Source organism: Dreissena polymorpha, chromosome 8, assembly GCF_020536995.1.
Source record: "Dreissena polymorpha isolate Duluth1 chromosome 8, UMN_Dpol_1.0, whole genome shotgun sequence".
NCBI classification, from domain to species: Eukaryota; Metazoa; Mollusca; class Bivalvia; order Myida; family Dreissenidae; genus Dreissena; species Dreissena polymorpha.
The window spans coordinates 53,303,213-53,323,883 of NC_068362.1; the positions used below are offsets into that span (position 1 = coordinate 53,303,213).

A 20,671-nucleotide genomic window follows, 5' to 3' on the forward strand; every position below is an offset into this window, starting at 1 on the left:
CTCTCCTAAAACGCATACTTTGAAAGAATGTTTTATTAATTTTGTAGTATTTTGTGATCATGTTTTATCAAGATGTTGTATAAGTGGGATATCACTGCAATTTAATTTATTAATGTTCACAGGCGAAATGAAGTGAATGCTATGAAAATATTTAAGTAATATTTTCTACAAAAAGGGTTACATGGTTGTAATATCATTTAAAATAATTGTGACTAATCTTAAATTTAAATTATTATAGTATACTTTGCTATTATAGATGTTATCTCCCATATGTATCATGAATATAAAATAACACATTTAATGGAATTGCAATTGAAATCTTTAAGTGATTATAACTTTATTTCTCAATTTTGCTGGTAATGATTTTTATGGCTAGTTTTATCTACAAACCAAAACCCTTTGTATAATCTCATGCAGCATGTTGAGATCTTGATAAGAATTTCATCAATCATTGCAAAACATCTTTTGTTGTTTTTATGCCCTCACTGAGTGGAAGGCAATTAAGTATTGCCTTTAATTTCAATTTTCAATTTTTTCAAATTTCAAGACACGTTACAAATCAACTGCATTTCATAACATAAGTGTTAAGGATTGTCTTTTTATAAAGGTCTGACAAAACCAATACAGTAGACTCTGCCAATACCGGACTCTCTGAATACCGGAACTCTCCCGATTCCGGACGGTCGGGCCAGTCCCGTATTTTCTCCTTTTTCTTTGTTAAAAAATGTTGAATAAACCGAACTCTCTGAAAACCGGATACCGGACAGGTATCTCCGTAAATTTGGTCATTTTCAACGTAAAATACATTGAGTATACGGGACGGTCTAAATTCTCAAGATGCCCAAGGCGTAAAAATAACAATACCTAGTCAGCACAGCGAGTGCGGTGTCACACATTTTGCTCGCGCAATTATCGATAATCGGATTAAACATACCATAAAGGTGTCAAGTCGTTACCGCACTATGGGAGTACGATAAAGTAATGTAAAACAAACTGTGAATGTCTATAATAGACGGGCGGTAACACCAAAAAGTGATTGACTCGATTGTTTTATTAATTATTTATTATCGCCTATGATAAACAATTTAATTAACAAATTAATGCATGCCGTTGCGACAATCACTTTCTTGTGATCTTCTCTGGTATTTTAAAAGATCTTATAGCCATGTTTTTAACGCTGAAATGGTTGTTTGTTTGTTTGTCAGATAAACTGTTAGAAATATGACTGTTAAATATCCATCCATCTGTATGCAAATTCATTCATTGCCGTTTACTAATTTCGAACGCATCTAAAATGTCGCAGCCTCCAGCTAAACGCAGACACGTAGAGCTTACGTTAAAGGATAAGATAAAGCTCATCACGGAATCAACTGCTCAACCAAAACCATCTCTGAAGGCACTCGGCGAGCGCTTCAAGATCGGGAAGTCAACAGTCTGCGACATCTTGATGAAAAAGAACGTCTACCAGGAGCAGTGGGAGAACAATGCATCTGGCAAGTTCCGTTTCGACAACGAATGCAACACCCTTCTTAACATTGCAGAAAATAAGACCGTAAAGGAGAAATGTGCTTTCAAGCAGAGAGTGATCTTGGACTTTTTTGTGAAATCGTAAACTTCAAGAATTAGTAGGTTTTGAGATTATGAATATCTTAAAAAATAATTATGACGCTGTTTATTGCTTGTGTGTATGTTTTATGAAATGTGGTACATGTATGTATTGAATAATAAATCTTGTATCTCCAACAATCTCATTTGTGTCGTCACTCGCCTATATGACAAATGCCACGTACGTACATGTATAAAGCACCACGCTCACTTTGGGATTAATCAAAACAAGTCGGTATGGATTTAAACACACATTTTTTAAGAATGCAATTAACATCATCAGTACCTGCGTACAGTTATCACATGGTACATGTAAATGTACATGGTTTGTTTTATTTTTATGTGATTCTGTACACAATGCATACCATGTATATTTCGGCAATATGCATACTCTTGGTAAACCGGAACTCTCTGAAAACCGGATGATCAGGCCGGTCCTGAGACCGTCCGGTTTACAGAGAGTCTACTGTACAATTAATTGTATTTCTGCAGCCACATTTTGAGATTTAAAAAACTTCTAAATATTATTAATGAGGATGATGATTATTTTAAAAGAAATGATTGTTAAGGGTGCTTTATTCAAGAGCTCTGTTTCAACTGGGTATCCCTTTCCCACTTAAAAGCAAAGTGGCTATGTGCAAACAGCATAAAACCAGAACAGCCTGTGAGTAACTTGAAGTCCCTTCAGGTTTTATGCTGTTTGCTGCTCATCAGTATCTAGGGTTTGGAAATGAAGCCTTAAAAACTTGAATTTAGTAAGAAAGGTCTTAAATTAAATATAACTTTCTAATTGACTACATATCTAAGTGATAAAGGGGTATTTCAATGTGCCTATTACAACGGGCTTACTGAATGACAGCTGTAATTGGTGCAATTTCATGTATCAGTGATGGATTACATTGTGGCTTGCCTTCATGTGTGGTCACGTTAACATGCTGAAAGGTCATGTAATGTGCCATGACTATCTGGGATTTGATCAGATTCTTGTGGTTTTGATTCTTTGATTACCACTGCAGATGGTTTTGAATCAAAGGAAATAATCCTCATTTGATTGGAATGCAAACAATGTAAGGAAATATACATTTACATTTGATGGCCTTGTTTGTTTGTGTGTCATCATTGAATATGTGTCAGAATTAAAATGAAATTGTAAGATTTTGATATATCTTGATATGAAGTCCAATAAACCCTAGGAAAGAATATTGATCATTAGAAATTAAAAATCATATGAGAGGATATTTCTTTGTTAAAAAACACACTATATTGAAAAGTTAACGGGCAACAAAGATACTGATCAGTTAATTTTAACTGTTCATTGACAAGAATTTTTGCTATGGTGAGATATCTTTAGCTGTTCTTAAAGTGATATTATAGGCATCTAACAGTTTGTAGGTGTCTATCGCAACCGTTGTTTATTTTTGGTGTTTTCACTTCATATACATTTATATTTGTTAATGCAGCATCAATCTACTAAAACAATATCCCAGAAATAGAAAAATATCAACTGTACTTTCGTTTTGACAACTGACGACAGAAATGATTTACGATGTGAACCTAAATGTAGTTTTAGTGGAGATTTGTTCATACGGCACAAAGACACTATTTTGTTTTACGGATCATTTCGGCTTAGAGGACTGGGTGAGTCATGTAAAATATTGAATATAATGTATATTTTTATAAACCACTGGTAGCAAGATGAGTTGCAGATAATTGGTCAGTTACCACATTTTAACTAACTCTTTTGACCTGTTAATTCTTTTCAGCTCAATTCAACAGTGAAAAATGCCCATAATTTCACTTTAAATATAACTAATCAGCTCTGCAAGACAGCTTAGTGAGCTGAGAGCTGGACCACCAATCAACGTATAGCGGGTTTGATCCCTGACCTAGCCACATAACTTGTGGAATCCTTTTTCTATGCCTCTGGTAGGGTGGCATATAGCAGTTGACCTGTCCATCTGTCTGTCCGTTCGAAAACTTTAGCATTGCCCATAACTTTTGCAATATTTAAGATAGCAACTTGATATTTGGCATGCATGTGTATCTCATGGAGCTGCACATTTTGAGTGGTGAAAAGTCAAGGTCATCCTTCAAGGTCAAAGGTCAAATATATGGCTTCAAAGCGGCGAAGTAGGGGGCATTGTGTTTCTGACAAACACATCTATTGTTTAATGCATGTGCGTAATGTGTTGTGCCAGATAAGCCTGTGCAGTCCGCACAGGCTAATTAGGAACACCACTCTCTGCCTTATCTGGATTTTTGCTGAAAATGAAAAATACCATTAAAGCGGAAATTGTAGTCCCTGATTATCCTGTACAGACTGTGCAGGCTAATCTGGGACGATACTTTACGCACATGCATTGAACCCCGTTTTCTCAAAGTGAGGCTCAAATTCTTCAAAATATAAAATGATTAAAATGAAGCACCATGTGTACGTAATTGTAAAAAGTCTCCTGAATTAACTCTTTGCATGCTGGGAAATTTGTCTTCTGCTAAAATGTTGTCTGCTAAATTTCTAAAATAAGCATTTTCTTTGATTTTTTTTCAAAGAATACTATCAGAATAGCAAACAGTTTGGATCCTGATGAGACGCCACGTTCTGTGGCGTCTCATCTGGATCCAAACTGTTTGCAAAGGCCTTCAAAATCCGGTTCCAGCGCTCAAAGGGTTAACAACATTTTTGCTAAGTTAATATACCATATAATCTAAAATTTTTGGTTTAAAAAGATGCCTTAACTTGTGCAAAGTCCATTAATTTTGTTTAAGTGATTTAATGTTTAAACACTTTCTTTTGTATCTATGATTAAAAATTTTACTCACAATAAATTCTTTTTTGGCGAACGCGTTTGCAACAAAACTGGTTTATGCATGCCTTATTTAACGAAGATTTTCTCTGAGAAAAATTCTTAAGTAAATTCTTACTGTTAAAATTTTTAAGATTTAATTGTTTTATCTCATACATTAATTTAAACCAGATACAACACTGAGCAGTCATAATGCATTTTAATTACATCAAGAACACTGAAATACATGTAGGTTACACTTTGATTTTTACGCTTAAATTGTGTGAGAAAGCTTTCACCCTTTTATTTTATTATCTGCTCTATTGTGCTTATAAGAACTTGACCATTTGGTTAACTTCAACTACAGAAATGTTAAGTGACTTGTAACTATTTGGTCATTTTTCAAAGTGACGTTTTAACAAGGTTGGCCTTGTTGGGGGACTCAGGTAGCAATTTTAATCTGTTTAGTAAACATAAAATGACAAAGAATGAATGTTAAAGAAGCAAAGAAGTTTTAAGGGCTTGTTATGAGTGAATTTAAATCACAGTTTGTGGTACCCTATGGAGAAAAGGTATTTGATATTTGTGTGCACAGGAATACAGATAATGTATTTGTTTTGTTATGGCTGATGTTCTGTAATATATCTTTATTTATTTAAATTGAAATCAGGTATATTTGATATTAGCATAATTAATTTTGTGTTTTCATGGTGGTATGTGTAGAAAATTTGAAATATTGTCATTTATTTGTTATAATTTATGTATAGCTGTCATTCATTTATTATCATTCCTGTAAAGCTTTCATTATTTTTTTGTCATTTATGTATACACTGTGACTCCAATATAGTGTGGTCCGTTATAACGCCATGTCCAATATAACGCGGGGAGTGCTTGGATCCCGTTTTTTCTCCAACCTTCCAATTCTGATTCAAATCCATGTCAAGCAACTACTTGTATTTTCAGAAAATTCAAAGAAGCCGGCGATCACAGCTTGATTGCTTTATCCGTTCGTTTAACTGATTTTAATCGATTAGAGGTTAAAAGACACTCCGCAGCTAATTGGTGTTAATCTGTTGTGTAATGTCAATAAAGGTGTGAAAACTCGCGAGGCCGTGTTTATTACATGTATTCCCTATCAGAGCTTCAAATTAAAGTTATTTAAAACGATTACCTGTTTATGTTTTATATTTATCCTGTATTGTATTTCATTGTATAAACTATAGCTGTGTAAGTGGGTTATCGTTTATTATATGCTATACAAGCTTGATACATAAAAAGATCTTTGTGTATGTTTAATGTTTCAGTACGTATACGAAAAGTAAATTAAAAAATCCTGACGATTTATTTACATGCTAACGCATTGAAATTGTTAACAGAGATTCACTTAAATTTTTGCCCGTTATCAGAAAGTCCACGGAAAGCACGTTTTTATGTCCCCCACTATAGTAGTGGGGGACTTATTGTTTTTGCCCTGTCTGTCTGTTGGTTTGTTGGTCTGTCTGTCTGTTTGCGCCAACTTTAACATTTTGCAATAACTTTTGCTATATTGAAGATAGCAACTTCATATTTGGCATGCATGTGTATCTCATGAAGCTGCACATTTTGAGTGGTGAAAGGTCAAGGTCATCCTTCAAGGTCAGAGGTCAAATATATGTGGCCAAAATCGCTCATTTTATGAATACTTTTGCAATATTGAAGATAGCAACTTGATATTTGGCATGCATGTGTATCTCATGGAGCTGCACATTTTGAGTGGTGAAAGGTCAAGGTCAAGGTCATCCTTCAAGGTCAGAGGTCAATTATATGTGACCAAAATCGCTCATTTTATGAATACTTTTGCAATATTTAAGATAGCAACTTGATATTTGGCATGCATGTGCATCTCATGGAGCTGCTCATTTTGAGTGGTGAAAGGTCAAGGTCAAGGTCATCCTTCAAGGTCAGAGGTCAAATATATGTGGCCCAAATCGCTTATTTTATGAATACTTTTGCAATATTGAAGATAGCAACTTGATATTTGGCATGCATGTGTATCTCATGGAGCTGCACATTTTGAGTGGTGAAAGGTCAAGGTCAAGGTCATCCTTCACACTATGTCCCCCACTATAGTAGTGGGGGACATATTGTTTTTGCCCTGTCTGTCTGTTGGTCTGTTGGTCTGTCTGTCTGTTTGCGCGAACTTTAACATTTTGCAATAACTTTTGCTATATTGAAGATAGCAACTTCATATTTGGCATGCATGTGTATCTCATGAAGCTGCACATTTTGAGTGGTGAAAGGTCAAGGTCATCCTTCAAGGTCAGAGGTCAAATATATGTGGCCAAAATCGCTCATTTTATGAATACTTTTGCAATATTGAAGATAGCAACTTGATATTTGGCATGCATGTGTATCTCATGGAGCTGCACATTTTGAGTGGTGAAAGGTCAAGGTCATCCTTCAAGGTCAGAGGTCAATTATATGTGACCAAAATCGCTCATTTTATGAATACTTTTGCAATATTGAAGATAGCAACTTGATATTTGGCATGCATGTGCATCTCATGGAGCTGCTCATTTTGAGTGGTGAAAGGTCAAGGTCATCCTTCAAGGTCAGAGGTCAAATATATGTGGCCCAAATCGCTTATTTTATGAATACTTTTGCAATATTGAAGATAGCAACTTGATATTTGGCATGCATGTGTATCTCATGGAGCTGCACATTTTGAGTGGTGAAAGGTCAAGGTCATCCTTCACAAGGTCAAGGTCATCCTACAATGTCAAACATCATATAGGGGGACATTGTGTTTCACAAACACATCTTGTTTACATGCTGCGTACGACGCAATAAAACGTTACTTTGTACATGTATGGTATTGCATTCAATCTAAATTTAAATTCGCTCGTCCAATAAAAGCTGTGTCCCATAATGCACTGTACTATTTTTCTGAAAAATGGCGTAGGCATATGAATTTGTTTACGAAATTCGTAAACATATTTCTTGTAATAAATGTTTAACATTATTTTTTCGTAAGTGATGTTGTAATTATATTGGATTATCGGACAAATGTGCACATTTGAATAGCGGTATATATACTGTTATCGTTCGATTCGATTTATATGCATGTAGTTCTGTTGACAACACAGCATGACAATAAATAACCTCAAAACTTATAATGCTGTCCGTTTATAACGCTGTTGCGTGGCTTGGACCCCGTCATCCGCGTTATATTGGAGTTACAGTGTAGTGTGAAATTATTTCATGTGCATCTTCTTTTCATTTCTATTCTAGAGATTATGCTTTACTAGTTATTGTTCAATTTATGCACTTGCTGTAAAGCATTTATTACCTTATAATGAAATAAATCCTTGCTCTGGAAAAACAGGGCTTAATGCAAGTGCGTAGTGTTGTCCCAGATTGGCTTTTTAATCAGGGACAACGCTTTCTAGTTAAACTGGATTTTCTTAAAAAAAGGACTTCCTTTAAAAGAAAAATTGCATGAAAGGGTCATGTGTTGATAAGCCTCTGCAACCTACCTAACACACATGCATTTAGGCTGGTTTCCCCAGAATAAGGCTCAGTTATCAATATTTGTGTACAATTACATTTTCCTCTTTCCAGGATCCGCTTACATCAGTCCTGGTTCCAAAGTCCATCTTAAGAAATCCCACACCAACAGTCACGACTGAGGACAACATAACCACAACAACCCGCGCCCCCGACAACAGTAGGCTCACCTTTCAGTTCATCTGGTATGCAAATGCCAACCTGTTTCCCATGACAACGAGTCACCATGACGACCCAGTGCTGAGAGGAAAGACCTGGGTGGTGATCTCCGCAGTACTGTCAGTGTCACTGTGTAAGTATATGGGCTGCATTCTGGGAAAACAGGACTTAATGCATGTGCGCAAAGTGTCCTCCCAGAGGACTGCACAGGCTTATCAGGGGTGAAACGTTCCACCTAAACTGGATTTTAAGCTTAGCTTTCATTTAAAAAATACCTTCAAAGTGGAAAACTTCGTGTCTGATTAGCCTGTGCAGACTGTACAGGCTTATCTGGGTCGACACTATGCACATGCATTAAGCCCTGTTGTCCAAAATCAAGGCTTAATGTCAATCCTCAGGTGTGTGTTCACTGTTTTAATTGTGAAAAAAGTGTTGGAATGGAGATGCAATAAATAAGCTCATATTATTGCCTCAAGAATTTTTAATTGTTTAGATAACAGATTGTTTAAGTGTTCTAGACAATTGTCTTAAAGAAGCTGTATCAATATCAAGCTTGTTTTGCATATACCTTAAATGAAAAATGTAAGTTTTACTTAATGCTCAATGATAAAATTAATTGTATGTTTTTGTAACCATGGGAATGCACCTTCTAATTTAATTATCCAGGTAGTTAATTACTATTTACAACATCAGTTGATTATGAAACTTCAAAAATATATTTTTATTTATTTAATGTGTATCAGATCTTTTATAATCAGAATGTATGGATATTTTGTTATTGTTTATTTACTTACAAGCTAATTTATGTGAAAATGGGTCATTTGCCCAAGCCAAAGACCAGCCTGCGCATCTGTGCAGTCTTGTCAGGAACTTCACTATTCGCTTTTAGACCACAAAACCTTACATGACTTCCATAGTGGACAGCGTATCTCCTGACCAGACTGCACAAGTGGGCGGGCTTGTCTGGAGCTAGCCTGGCTGCATATATGGCTTATGACCCATGTTGGCATGATTCCGCTAATACAAGAATCAGCTGAGCGGAATCATACATTTTTTAATTGGGGCATTCTTTCCTTTGCATCTCCTAGACAAGCTATCATATGAGCTGCGTTCTGAGAAAACTGGGCTTAATGCATGTGCGTAAAGTGTCATCACAGATTAGCATGTGCAGTCCGCACAGGCTAATCAGGGACGACACTTCGCTTTTATGGTATTTTTAGTTTCAAGGAAGTCACTCCTTACCGATAATCAAGTTTAGGCAGAAAGTGTTGTCCCTGATTAGCCTGTGCAGACTGCACAGGCTAATCTGGGACGACACTACGCACATGCCTTATGCCCAGTTTTCTCAGAAACACAACTCATATTATTTGTCTCTGTTTTTTGTGAGATTAGAAGCCAGTGTAAAAAAAAATCAGATATTTAATGCATGCATGACAAGTGCCAAGCAAATAAACATCTTTGTTTGCTGGACACTATAAATATAGTGTAATCTTTGTGTTGATTATGTTACAAAATTATCACTCAATATATATCTGTTCTAAAGCACAGCATATACTGTGACTGTTATACATGTAGTTCTGTTACATATTGAATATTGAAAAACATCAGCTTTGTGCACTGTTATCAAAATAGTCAACATTGCAAGAAATGAACTGTATGTGATTAAAAAGATGCAATTGATTTATTGAATGCCTTGAAATAGCAGGGATTATTTCAATCTCCAGCAATTACTGCAAACCCCATAGCCTTCTAGATGAAAAAATACAGTCTATTATTTCCGGGACTTTGAAATTTGAGAGGTGCACATGATTCTTATCAGGCCTAACACCAGTTAATAGGAAGGTGGGCTTGATTTGCAGACGGGTCGAATTTAATTTACTGCTTTCTTTTTCCTGCTATGTGTGGATTTTATTTGAGATTTCAAGATATATGGGTGAATTTGAAAATGTGTTAGGAGTAGTTTTGCAACTGTCTGATATTTGCTCATGGTAGCACTTTGGATGTGATTTCTTATTATGCTATTGCATTTTTGTTCTTCAAGTATGTGATCTGACAAATTGTGCATTATGATTACACAATTTTGTTTGATGTAGGTACATCACATATACCACAACACACATATGTTTTAAAGTTTCATCTCTATGGAAACCCATTTAGTCTTAATTAGTCTTATATATTCATGGCACACATACATTATAGAGGCTCTCCATACAACATCCACAAATCAAAATTCAGAACAAACAACAACAAAAAGCTCCCATGCACCATTGCTGCATCTAGTGTCATGTTATTGACTTATTACATCTCAACAATTAACATATACAGTGTAAAAACAGGTTTTTAGCAGTTTCAAAGACCTATAGAATACACAGATTGGACACTGTCGTCTTCGCTATAGCAATATGAGATAATATCTAACGGCGGACGCGAGTCACGTGACATTGATTTTGGAGATGCCGGTGTACCAGTAGATTCTTCTCTGTTCCAGCTACTGTCGGCAATTTTGTTTTAAAGCAATCAATTATGGGCAAAGTCGGTCGCCGCAAACAGACATATTGAATATTTTTTTGTGTAAATATAAAAATAAGTTTTTATTTTCTTTGTTGATAATGCTTCAGGTTTTGGTAGTTATTATTCTTATGTATTATTAATTTATCAGAATTTGAAAGAGAACAATGGATTTGTTCATTTTAGATAATTTTTGAAAAATTGAAAGGCCCAAACGATTTTTTTTTTTAAACTTCTTCATTTCTCATCACAGATTGATTAAGTAAGATGGTTATGCTAGGTGAGATGTTAATCTAGGTATGATTTATAAAAGGTAGACGAAAATAAGGCATTTTAAAGGATTTTGCCTTTGTACAATTTTATACTGTTATATCATTCAATCATTTTCACACCTGTCGCCAAAGTGGTTTGTTTCTTTTTGAAAAACTTTTCTATTTCTCATCCCAAATCGTTGAAGTATGATTTTATGCTAGGAGAGATGTTAATCTAAGTATAAATTACAAAAACGTAGAAAAAAAAGTTCAATTTAAAGGATTTGGCCTTATACAATGTTGGTGCAATTTTAAGCTCTTTTCCTCTGTTGTACACGATTGCTGTCAAACGTGTTTTTGTTCTTTTTCATAAACTTTTTCATTTTTCATCCCAAATAGATAAAGTCAGATTTTTATGCTTGGTTATATGTTTATCTAGGTTTGAATTAAACAAACTGGAGGAAAATGTTCATTTTAAAGGATTTTGGCCTTTTACAAAGTTGGTACTATTTTTAGCTCTTATACCCTATTGTACACACCTGTCGTCAAACGTGCTTTGGCTCATTGTGAAAACCTTTGTCATTTTTCATACAAACATAACATCTTCTTCAGTTCGCTAATTGATCCGACAATTAACACGGGCGTGAAATGTTTGTTTTTTTCTTTTTGCGAAATCCTAGTCCATGACACTTAGAGCTTTTATTAATTACCAATAGAAAAAAAACTTGGTTACAAACACAACTTTAATAACCTATAACTCATGAATAAGATCTAAATAAAAAATAGAGAATTAAAAAATTGACAAAATTCCACAGAATCAATATTGAAATAAGACTAACTGAAACCGTTTTTGGATCGAAAGATCATAGCATTTATTATACTGTAATGTTGTTTTTATCAGAGACCTAGATCTATGTGTCCACATATATCTATCCGTTTTGATATAATATTTTTGTATAAGGTTTTAAATGTTTGAATTAAAAATGTATACAAGAAAATTTTATCAGCAAAAGCCTTTCAAATAAATTATTCAACGGCATTCTGGCCGCGATTTGGAAATTCTTATAGCGGTATTACTTCAACGATCGCAGCCTTATTTAAGGTAAATAAAATTGAGATTTTGTAAAAGCATAATGACTCATGTTTCTATGAAACTTTATTTTATAAAAATCGGATCATTATTGACCAAGTTACAGCCGCCTTTCTATAGCCCCGTAATATTTTCGCAAAACTTTGCTTGATAAACATAGCCGTTGCTACTGGACACGTCGCTATCTTATCGCAATCGTGATACATCGGCTATCTTCGGACTCCTCCGATTGATTTATGGAATAAATCGTCTGCTTATCCTAAGTGTTCTTATCAGTTTCTCGACCACGTGACCCCGCCGCGAGATAGCCCGATAAGGCGCAAAGTTTCCAATCTGTGTATTCTATAGGTCTTTGGCAGTTTAAACTCTTACCCGCTAAGAAGCAAAGTGAAAATGACTATGCAACCAGCATAAAACAAGAACAGCCTAAGAATCACATGCAGTCTGTTTAGGCTTTGTTAGCTGCTGATCAGTTCTTTAGGGTTAGAAATGAAGTCTCTGAAACTAGAATATAGTAAGAAAGGTCTTAAATTTAATTTGATTTTCTAACGGCCTACCATCGCATCCATGTGCGTATCTTAGTGGTGAAGGGTTAAAATACATACTTTTCAGTGTATAGCGCGCAAACATGTATACCATGCACCCGGTTTTTTTTATATGTCAAAATGTAGTAGAAAAGATTTCAAGGCAAGCAAACTAACAAATGGGACAAACCACATCCATTTTACTATTCTTAATCACTTAATTGGCTTCATCATAACGATATATTTTGTGAGAAATTGCAGAATACACGGCTGGGTATGGTAATTCAATTATCCCCTTGATTTCAGCTGAGCCAGTGTCCAACCTGTCTGAGCCCATTGAGATCGTGCTTTGAGATCCCGCCCACTGACAGCGAGCTCACTGCTGCCTACTGGGATTACACTGCCAACGGTACGCCTACATGAGCCGCGATCTGGGAAAATAGGGCTTAATGCATGTGCGTAAAGTGTCGTCCCAGATAAGCCTCTTGAGTCTGCACAGGCTAATCAGGGACGACACTTTCTACCTAAACTGTATTACGGTTTAGAGAAGATTTACTCTAAATGAAAATTTCCGCAAATGTGAAAAGTGTTTTCCCTGATTAGCTTGTGCAGCCTGCACAGGCACATCTGGGAAAGACACTTACCACACATTCATAAAGCCAAATTTTCCAGAATTGTCTTAAATGTTGTTGACTTTACCGTTTGCAACTTAATGTCTAGTAATGTCTTGTAGTTTTTAAGTATGCGAATGATTTCTAAAAGAAGGAGGAAGTTTGGATTATATTTTGAAATTAGCTTCTTAAAGTAACTAAGTGTAGTTGACGATTATTTTTAGCGAGGCTGTTTTCGGAGAAAACCCGAGTTATTGTCATAGCCAGATCGCTGTCCACCCTCCGCCCTCTGCCGTCCACCGTCCGCCGTAGGCGTTGTGCTAAAACCTTAACATTTGCCATAACTTTTTAAATATTGAAGATAGCACCTTGATATTTAGCATGCATGTGTATCTCATGGAGTTGCACATTTTGAGTGGTAAACTTTCAAGGTGAACATCATCCTTCAAGGTCTAGGGTGCAAAAAACAAAGTCAAGGGAAGTAATAAGCTTTAAATGGACATAGTTATCTGACCTGCCCACGTATCTATTTTTGTTAAATAAACAAAGCGGGGCAGTAGGCGGCATTGTGTTTCTGACAAACACATTGTGGTAAAAGGTCAAGGTCATCCTTTACGGTCTACGGTAAAAAATACAGATTTAAGGGAAGTAATAAGCTTTTAAAAGGGAGTAAATTATTCAATATTGAACATAGCCACTTTATATTTTCGGCATGCATGTGTATCTCATGGAGCTGCACATTTTGAGTGGTGAATCTACAGTCATGGTTGTGGCTTTTAATTTTTTGCTACTAAAAATAGAGATTTGTTACAGACAATTATTTTCAAGGGAAGTAATTTATATAATTATAAATCTCATATTATATATTTCCTTACCAAGAATTGAATTTCTTTTCACGGTTACTGTACAGATTTATTATTTTGATTATTTATAACCCAAATGATTGAATTGTGGAAGTTGTTTTTTTAAATGATATAATTATAATTTCTTTGATGTTCATTACATACCTGTGGAATTATGTCCTTAAATACATGATCAACTCATGATCAGTTGTTGATGGGAATGGCTATTTTTTCCTCCTCAGGATTTACACATTCCCGAGTTATTTTCCCTTGAATATACTTGACAATGTGTTGGAGTGTGATTTGTCATGTTTGTGACAAAGCACAAGTTAACATGACGCTAACATTAATCCTCTCCCTCTTAAAAGCAAAGTGAAAATGGCTATATGCAATATGTGAGTAACTCACAGTCTGTTCAGGTTTGTGCTGTTTGCTGCTCATCAGTACCTTAGGGTTGGAAATGAAGGCTGTAAACCTTTATATTAGTAAGAAAGGACTTAATTCAGTTTGATTTTCTACGGGACTACAAAAGTGTCAAAATGCGTATCTTACCAGGAAAGGGTTAAACTTAAAAATGTGTTATCATCAAAAAGTGTAGATGTGCATGACTTTTTGTTCATTCTCAGGATTCACACTTGATTCCTGAGTTATTTTTCCTTGTTATTCGTCATTTTTCTGACAAAGCACGAGTTGACATGTGTCTAGCATTAAAACAATGCCCTGCTTTGCTTCTCAGATGACAATGGGGACTGGCGTACGGATGGCTGCATCATCGTAGATAGGCGTCCCACGCTGGCAACAGTCCACTGTGACCACCTTACAGCTTTTGCAGTTCTCAAGGTACCCATGTACATGTAGTCATGGCATCAGGCACTTTGAACAGCCTTTCAGAAGTGATGTTTGTTTAGGAATGGCAGAGGTTTGGTTGCTAGAAAAAAATGCACTTAAGCTTAGCTTCTGTGTGACAGAATTAATTTCTAGTTATTATCCCCCTGCCATAGACGGAGGGATATTGTTTTGGCGTCTTTCCCTCCTTCCGTCTTTCCGTCCGTCCGTCCAGAGCCATATCTTGGAAGTGCTTTGACGGATTTCATTGAATTTATGTATGAGTATATATATGGATAAGAGGATGATGTACGCAAAATGGCATTGTTCACCATCTGTTAATAACGGAGTTATGGCCCTTTGTATCTTGAAAAAATGCTTTTTTGAGTGTCAAATATAACACTTTTGTGTCCAGAAGCATATTGGCGGGGGATATCAATTCAACGAATTTGCTTGTTAGTTACAAAGATTTTCTCAGGGGTATGTTATTTCATTAAAATGTAGTCAAGTAATGTAATTGTAAATTTGGACACAAAATCTGAAGCATTTTATGATTAGAATTTAATTTTCTTTAATAACACTTTGCACAATGTAAGTCTGTTATTTATAAAGCACTATAAAGAGCAAAAAGTCTTTGCCAATGACATAGACATGCATTATTGAGGCCGTAAAATTAATGTATATATCTAACTGTCCCAAAAATGTTTTGATGTGGTAATTAGGATCAGGATATAGTATTTTATTCATCGACAATGGCAGACGGATAAAGAATTGGCGTTGCACGTCCGTAATTTCGTCTCTCTGTCTCACTCTGTCAGGCAAACCGTAAGGTTGTTTGTCCGTCACAAAATTTATTTTTAGCGGGGATATGAATTCAACCAATTTGCTTGTTTGTTTTTGTTTTTTAATGTCCACATGAAATCGCAATTTTCTAAACCCAAGAAGTTAGATTTCACAGAAAGCAATGTTTTTCGATATGGTCAGGGTTTTTCCAGCAGTTATATGTTGTATGAATGCTTTTAACAATATCAATAAGAAAACAATATTTGATGCAAAAGATAATCAGTTGACGCTATGAACTTAAGGTTCATTTGAACCATGTAGGTTTGACTCACCAGAAACACTGAATTATTTTGGTCAATTATTATGAGCCTTGTCTGGTAAAAACTGGGCTTGATGCATGTGCGTCAAGTGCAGTCCCTGATAAGCCTGTGCAGTCAGCACACAGTGCTTTCCACAGGATTTTTTTCAGACGCCCCGGGGCCGTTTAGAGGGGGGGGGTACTTATTACTTTTCCCGTTGCTACACATTATCGGATAATCTCGTATATACCAGTTTAAAAAGCAAAATCTGGTAAATATTTACGATAAAAGTGCTCAAGAATTTCAAGAAACATAAACATTCACCATTTTTCCTAAGTATCAAATAAATTTTGGCCTATGTTACTATTTAAAGATGTGATGAAATGTCCAATCGGGGCGTGTTTTTTTCCCTCTGAACACGCGTTAATCGCCTGACGTGATGTTCTCCTTTTTATACAACACAAAATACACCCACACTTTCCATGCGACGTTCTACATGTCTGCATAATTTTCGCGTGCTTTTTATTGAGACAAAGGATGAAGCACTGTTTATTTGACACTAGAATTTGTTAATGTCATGTAAGCATTAAAATTCGGAAGCGTGTTTGGGATTACAAATTTAATAATGCTCATTTGAGAATCGACAGAAACATTTCCAGTTGTGTGTAATTAATTCAACAATAATTTGTTAAAGCGCATTACGAGTCGAGTAAATGTATTGACTATATTATGCATGAAATGCACAATATCCACAAGGATTATACAGCATGTTGCCATCAGTCTTCTTAGTAAGTGGCAGAGACTCGTCGTATGCAGGTATTACTGCCTACGAGTGTTGTCGCTCATTCAAAGCGTGCGCTCTCATTGGCCAGTATCGATTTTCCATTCAACGACGATATGCCTTTAGGCGGACTTTAGGTGGGTAAAGAGATACATGATGTAATTGACAGAGGATTATAAATAGGCTCTAACAATTTTCGGCGAAGTTGATATCGCTTTGATCTTAAGAATGCTTTGTTGCAGTATAAAAAATGCACACTGATCAGAAAATTTCAAGCGCCCTGCGGACTCTGATTTCGACTTTCAAGCGCCCCGGAGAGGGACGTTAAACGGCCTGTGGAAAGCACTGGCACATGCTAATCAGGGACAACACTTTCCTCTTTTATTGAATTTTTTATTCTAAGTATCATCTTAGCACAAAACCATTCTACACAGAAAGTTTTGTCCCTGATTCGCCTGTGCAGACTGGGACGAACTTAAGGCATATGCATTAAGCCCAATTTTCCAGACCACAGCGACTCATATAAGCATGTGTTTTCCTGCAGGATTTGAGCCCTGTGCGCACCATGGTGTTTCACATGATGGCTATGGTGGTCTACATAGGCAGCTGTGTATGCCTGCTCTGTCTCATGGCTGTAATCATCACATATGTATCCTGCTTCAAGTGAGTATTTATTAGGGTTTATTTACACTTCCCTTTATGCTTTGTCATATATTATCAGGTGAGTGCTCTCCCTTTGTCATGCATCATCAGGTTTTTGCTCTCCCTTTGTCATCTCATAAGGTGAGTGCTCTCCCTTTGTCATGCATCATCAGGTGAGTGCTCTCTCCTTTTGTCATACATTATAAGGTGAGTGCTCTCCCTTTGTCATATACCATCAGGTGAGTGCTCTCCCTTTGTCATAAATCATCAGGTGAGTGCTCTCCCTTTGTCATACATCATCAGGTGAGTGCTCTCCCTATGTCATACATCATCAGGTGAGTGCTCTCCCTATGTCATACATCATCAGGTGAGTGCTATCCCTATGTAATACACCATCAGGTGAGTGCTCTCCCTTTGTCATACACCATCAGGTGAGTGCTCTCCCTTTGTCATACACCATCAGGTGAGAGCTCTCCCTTTGTCATACATCATCAGGTGAGTGCTCTCCCTTTGTCATACATAATTTCTCTCTTTTTATTACATGTTCAGGTCAGGGCTCTGCCTTTGACAAACATTCTCTGGTCAGTTTACTCTCTTTGAAGTATATATCCTGGGTGAGGTTAAAGCTGTTGTCATAGTTTATCAGACGAGTCCTCTTTCTGAACATGAAAATATTTGAGGCCTTGCTCTGGGAAAACCAGGCTTATGCATGTTTGTAAAGTTTTGTTCCACATTAGCCTGTGCAGTTCCCACAGGCTAGTCAGAGACATCACTTTCTGTCCATTTGGTTTAAAGGAAGTCTCCTCTTTGCAAACATCACGTTTAGGCAGAAATTGTTGTTCCTGATTATCCGTTAAGAACTTCACTGGCTTATCTAGCTAGAGCAAGGTTTGCAAAGGGCAGTAAATTCTTTGAACAGACAAGAATTGTTAAAACATTTCTATGTTATTAAAAGTGTTTTTTCAGGCCTTATCTTATGAAGGCATGCATAGGATCCCACAAATGTTTTGAAGGGCTTAAACTGAAGAAAACATAGTTTTTAAAAGCTAGTGATGTTTCAAAGTCTCAAAAGTAGTTGTCAATATAAATATAAGAGGTGTTTTTGAAGGACCACGAAGAAGTTGGAGTGATAAATTCTAAATATAATTTATTGTTCCTTGTTCGATGCAGGTTCTTGAACGTGCCCCGTAAGATGAAGCACTCGATCATCAACATCTGTCTGAGCCTGCTGCTGCTCATTATCGCGTTCACAATGGGTGTGCAGCGTGTGGACCATGAGCGTGCGTGCCAGGCTGTGGGGATCTCGCTACACTACCTCTCCATGGTCACACTCTTCTGGTTCACTGTCACAGCCAGGTAAGTATGTGCGCTATGTGGTATTGGTTGAATGGAATTAATATGTATCTGAAAGGGAAATGTTAAACAGATATGAGATATAACAGACTTGTGTCGTTCCAGATTACCCTGTTTTGTTTGCACAGGCTTATTAGGGGCAACTCTTTTATGGAATTTTTTGTGTAAAGGCAGTCTCTGCTAAATGATAATCCAGTGGAGGCAGTAAGTGTTGTCCCTTATTAGCCTGTGGGGTCTGCACAGGCTAATAAGGGACAACACTTTACCCACATGCATTAAAGGGACCATCAACCAGATTCACGAAAAAATAAAAGTTTTAAAATACCGTATTTTTTTTACAATCATTAGTTTATATTGATTAAAATATCACAACTGGTATATTACATTACTTGAAAAAGTTGTTAAGTTTTCATATTTTCAGTATATTTGGTTATACAATTTTACTGGGTATATGTACCAGGTAACTACCAGTTAACAATAAATACGGCAAGTAGATTGATCATCATTGTCACGTGATAAACCCAGGAATGCAAATTGTGCATGCGTAGTGAATTGAATATATTTTGTATATAAAATGATCAATCTACTTGCGTTATTTATAGTGTGTATATCGTTATGTCACCTATTTTCGCGATTTCACATCGCGTAAATTTTATTACAGAAAATACTGAAAATATGAACTTTTTTTCATAATGTTTTTTCAATATAAACTAATAAATGTAAAAAAATACGGTATTTTATAACTTTTCTTTTTTCGTTAATCTGGTCAATCTTTAAGCCCTCCTTTTCCCAGAGCAGCTTTGGGGATTATACAGCACTACCTGTTCATGGTCACAGTGTTCTGGTTCACTGTCACAGCGTGGTAACTATGTGTGCTATTTGGTATTAATTAAATTGAATATTCAGCGTTTCAAAATATCATTAACTTTTTTCTTTCCTCGTGGTAAAGTTAATTGATACATAAGAGTTTCGCATTGGGAGAACAGGTCTCAATTCATGTACCTAAAGTGTTGCCCCAGATTAGCCTGTTTAGTCTGTACAGGCTTGTCACGAATGACAATTTTCCCCTAAAATGGATTTTTGCTCAGAAGAGACCTCCTTAAACCAAGACGACACATTCTCATAAGACAGGATTTTATTTAGAAGTGAACCTCTGAAACAAAATATTCAATAAAAGGGGAACGTTTGGTCCATGATTAGCCTGTGCTGACTTCAAGCCCTGTTTTGCTAGAGCTCTGCTCATATGTATTCCCCAATCAATTACAGCAACATGCTGAAGAAGTTCCGTAAGAAGGAGCACCCCCCTCCACCCCCGATGGATGCCATCATGCCCATGCCCCCAAAGCCAATCATCCGCTTCTACCTGCTGGCCTGGGGCGTCCCCTCCATCATATGCGGTATCACCGCGGCCATCAGCTTTGAGTTCTACAGCGAGATCAACTTGTAAGTAGGGTTTACTGTGATTGTCTTTTGTTGTTTAAACAGTATTTCACTCTAAATACCATGGTCACTTGAGCTCTTCAGCAAGAGAAACATGTTAGTAGCAGGGGTGTGACTTCTCCTTCATTCATCTGATTGCCTCCCTTTAAATGTCTGATTGCCTCCCTTTCAATGTCAAATAATTTTGCCTATTGTTATTCACTTTGGTTGATCTATATACAAATGAAGAGTTAAGAAGATAAACTTGAAAGTAGCAGGGGTGTGGTTTCTCCTCCTTTTAGCTAGTTCCCTCTCTTGCAATGTCAAAATTATTTGAAAAAATATTATTAACTTTGCTGAATCTATATACAAGTTAAGAGATTAGAATATAAACATGTAAGTATCAGAGGTTTGATTTCTACGCCTGTCAGTTGATTTCCTCACCTTCAGTGCCAGCATAATTTTATAAATTGTTATAAACATTTCTGGATCTATGTAAAAGTTAAGAGTTTAGAAGATAAAAGTGTAAGTATAAGAGGTTGGATTCTTCGCCTTTCAGTTGATTTCCGCATTTTCAATACCAACATACCCCGATAATTTTGTAAATTGTTATTAACCTTGCTGGAAACATGTACAAGTAAAGAGTTTAG

The 20,671-nt window shown here is 36.3% G+C and overlaps 1 protein-coding gene across 1 annotated transcript in view; it reads left to right on the forward strand.

The window, feature by feature from the left end:
• Window positions 1-20,671, forward strand: part of LOC127840534 (adhesion G protein-coupled receptor A3-like) — a 93,086-nt gene that overhangs the window by 65,279 nt on the left and 7,136 nt on the right. The window contains exons 12-18 of the mRNA XM_052368949.1: window positions 7,989-8,226; window positions 9,011-9,042; window positions 12,773-12,875; window positions 14,656-14,759; window positions 17,152-17,270; window positions 18,420-18,605; window positions 19,869-20,045. Of these exons, the coding sequence (XP_052224909.1) occupies window positions 7,989-8,226; window positions 9,011-9,042; window positions 12,773-12,875; window positions 14,656-14,759; window positions 17,152-17,270; window positions 18,420-18,605; window positions 19,869-20,045 (959 nt within the window). The remainder of the gene's footprint in view (window positions 1-7,988; window positions 8,227-9,010; window positions 9,043-12,772; window positions 12,876-14,655; window positions 14,760-17,151; window positions 17,271-18,419; window positions 18,606-19,868; window positions 20,046-20,671) is intronic.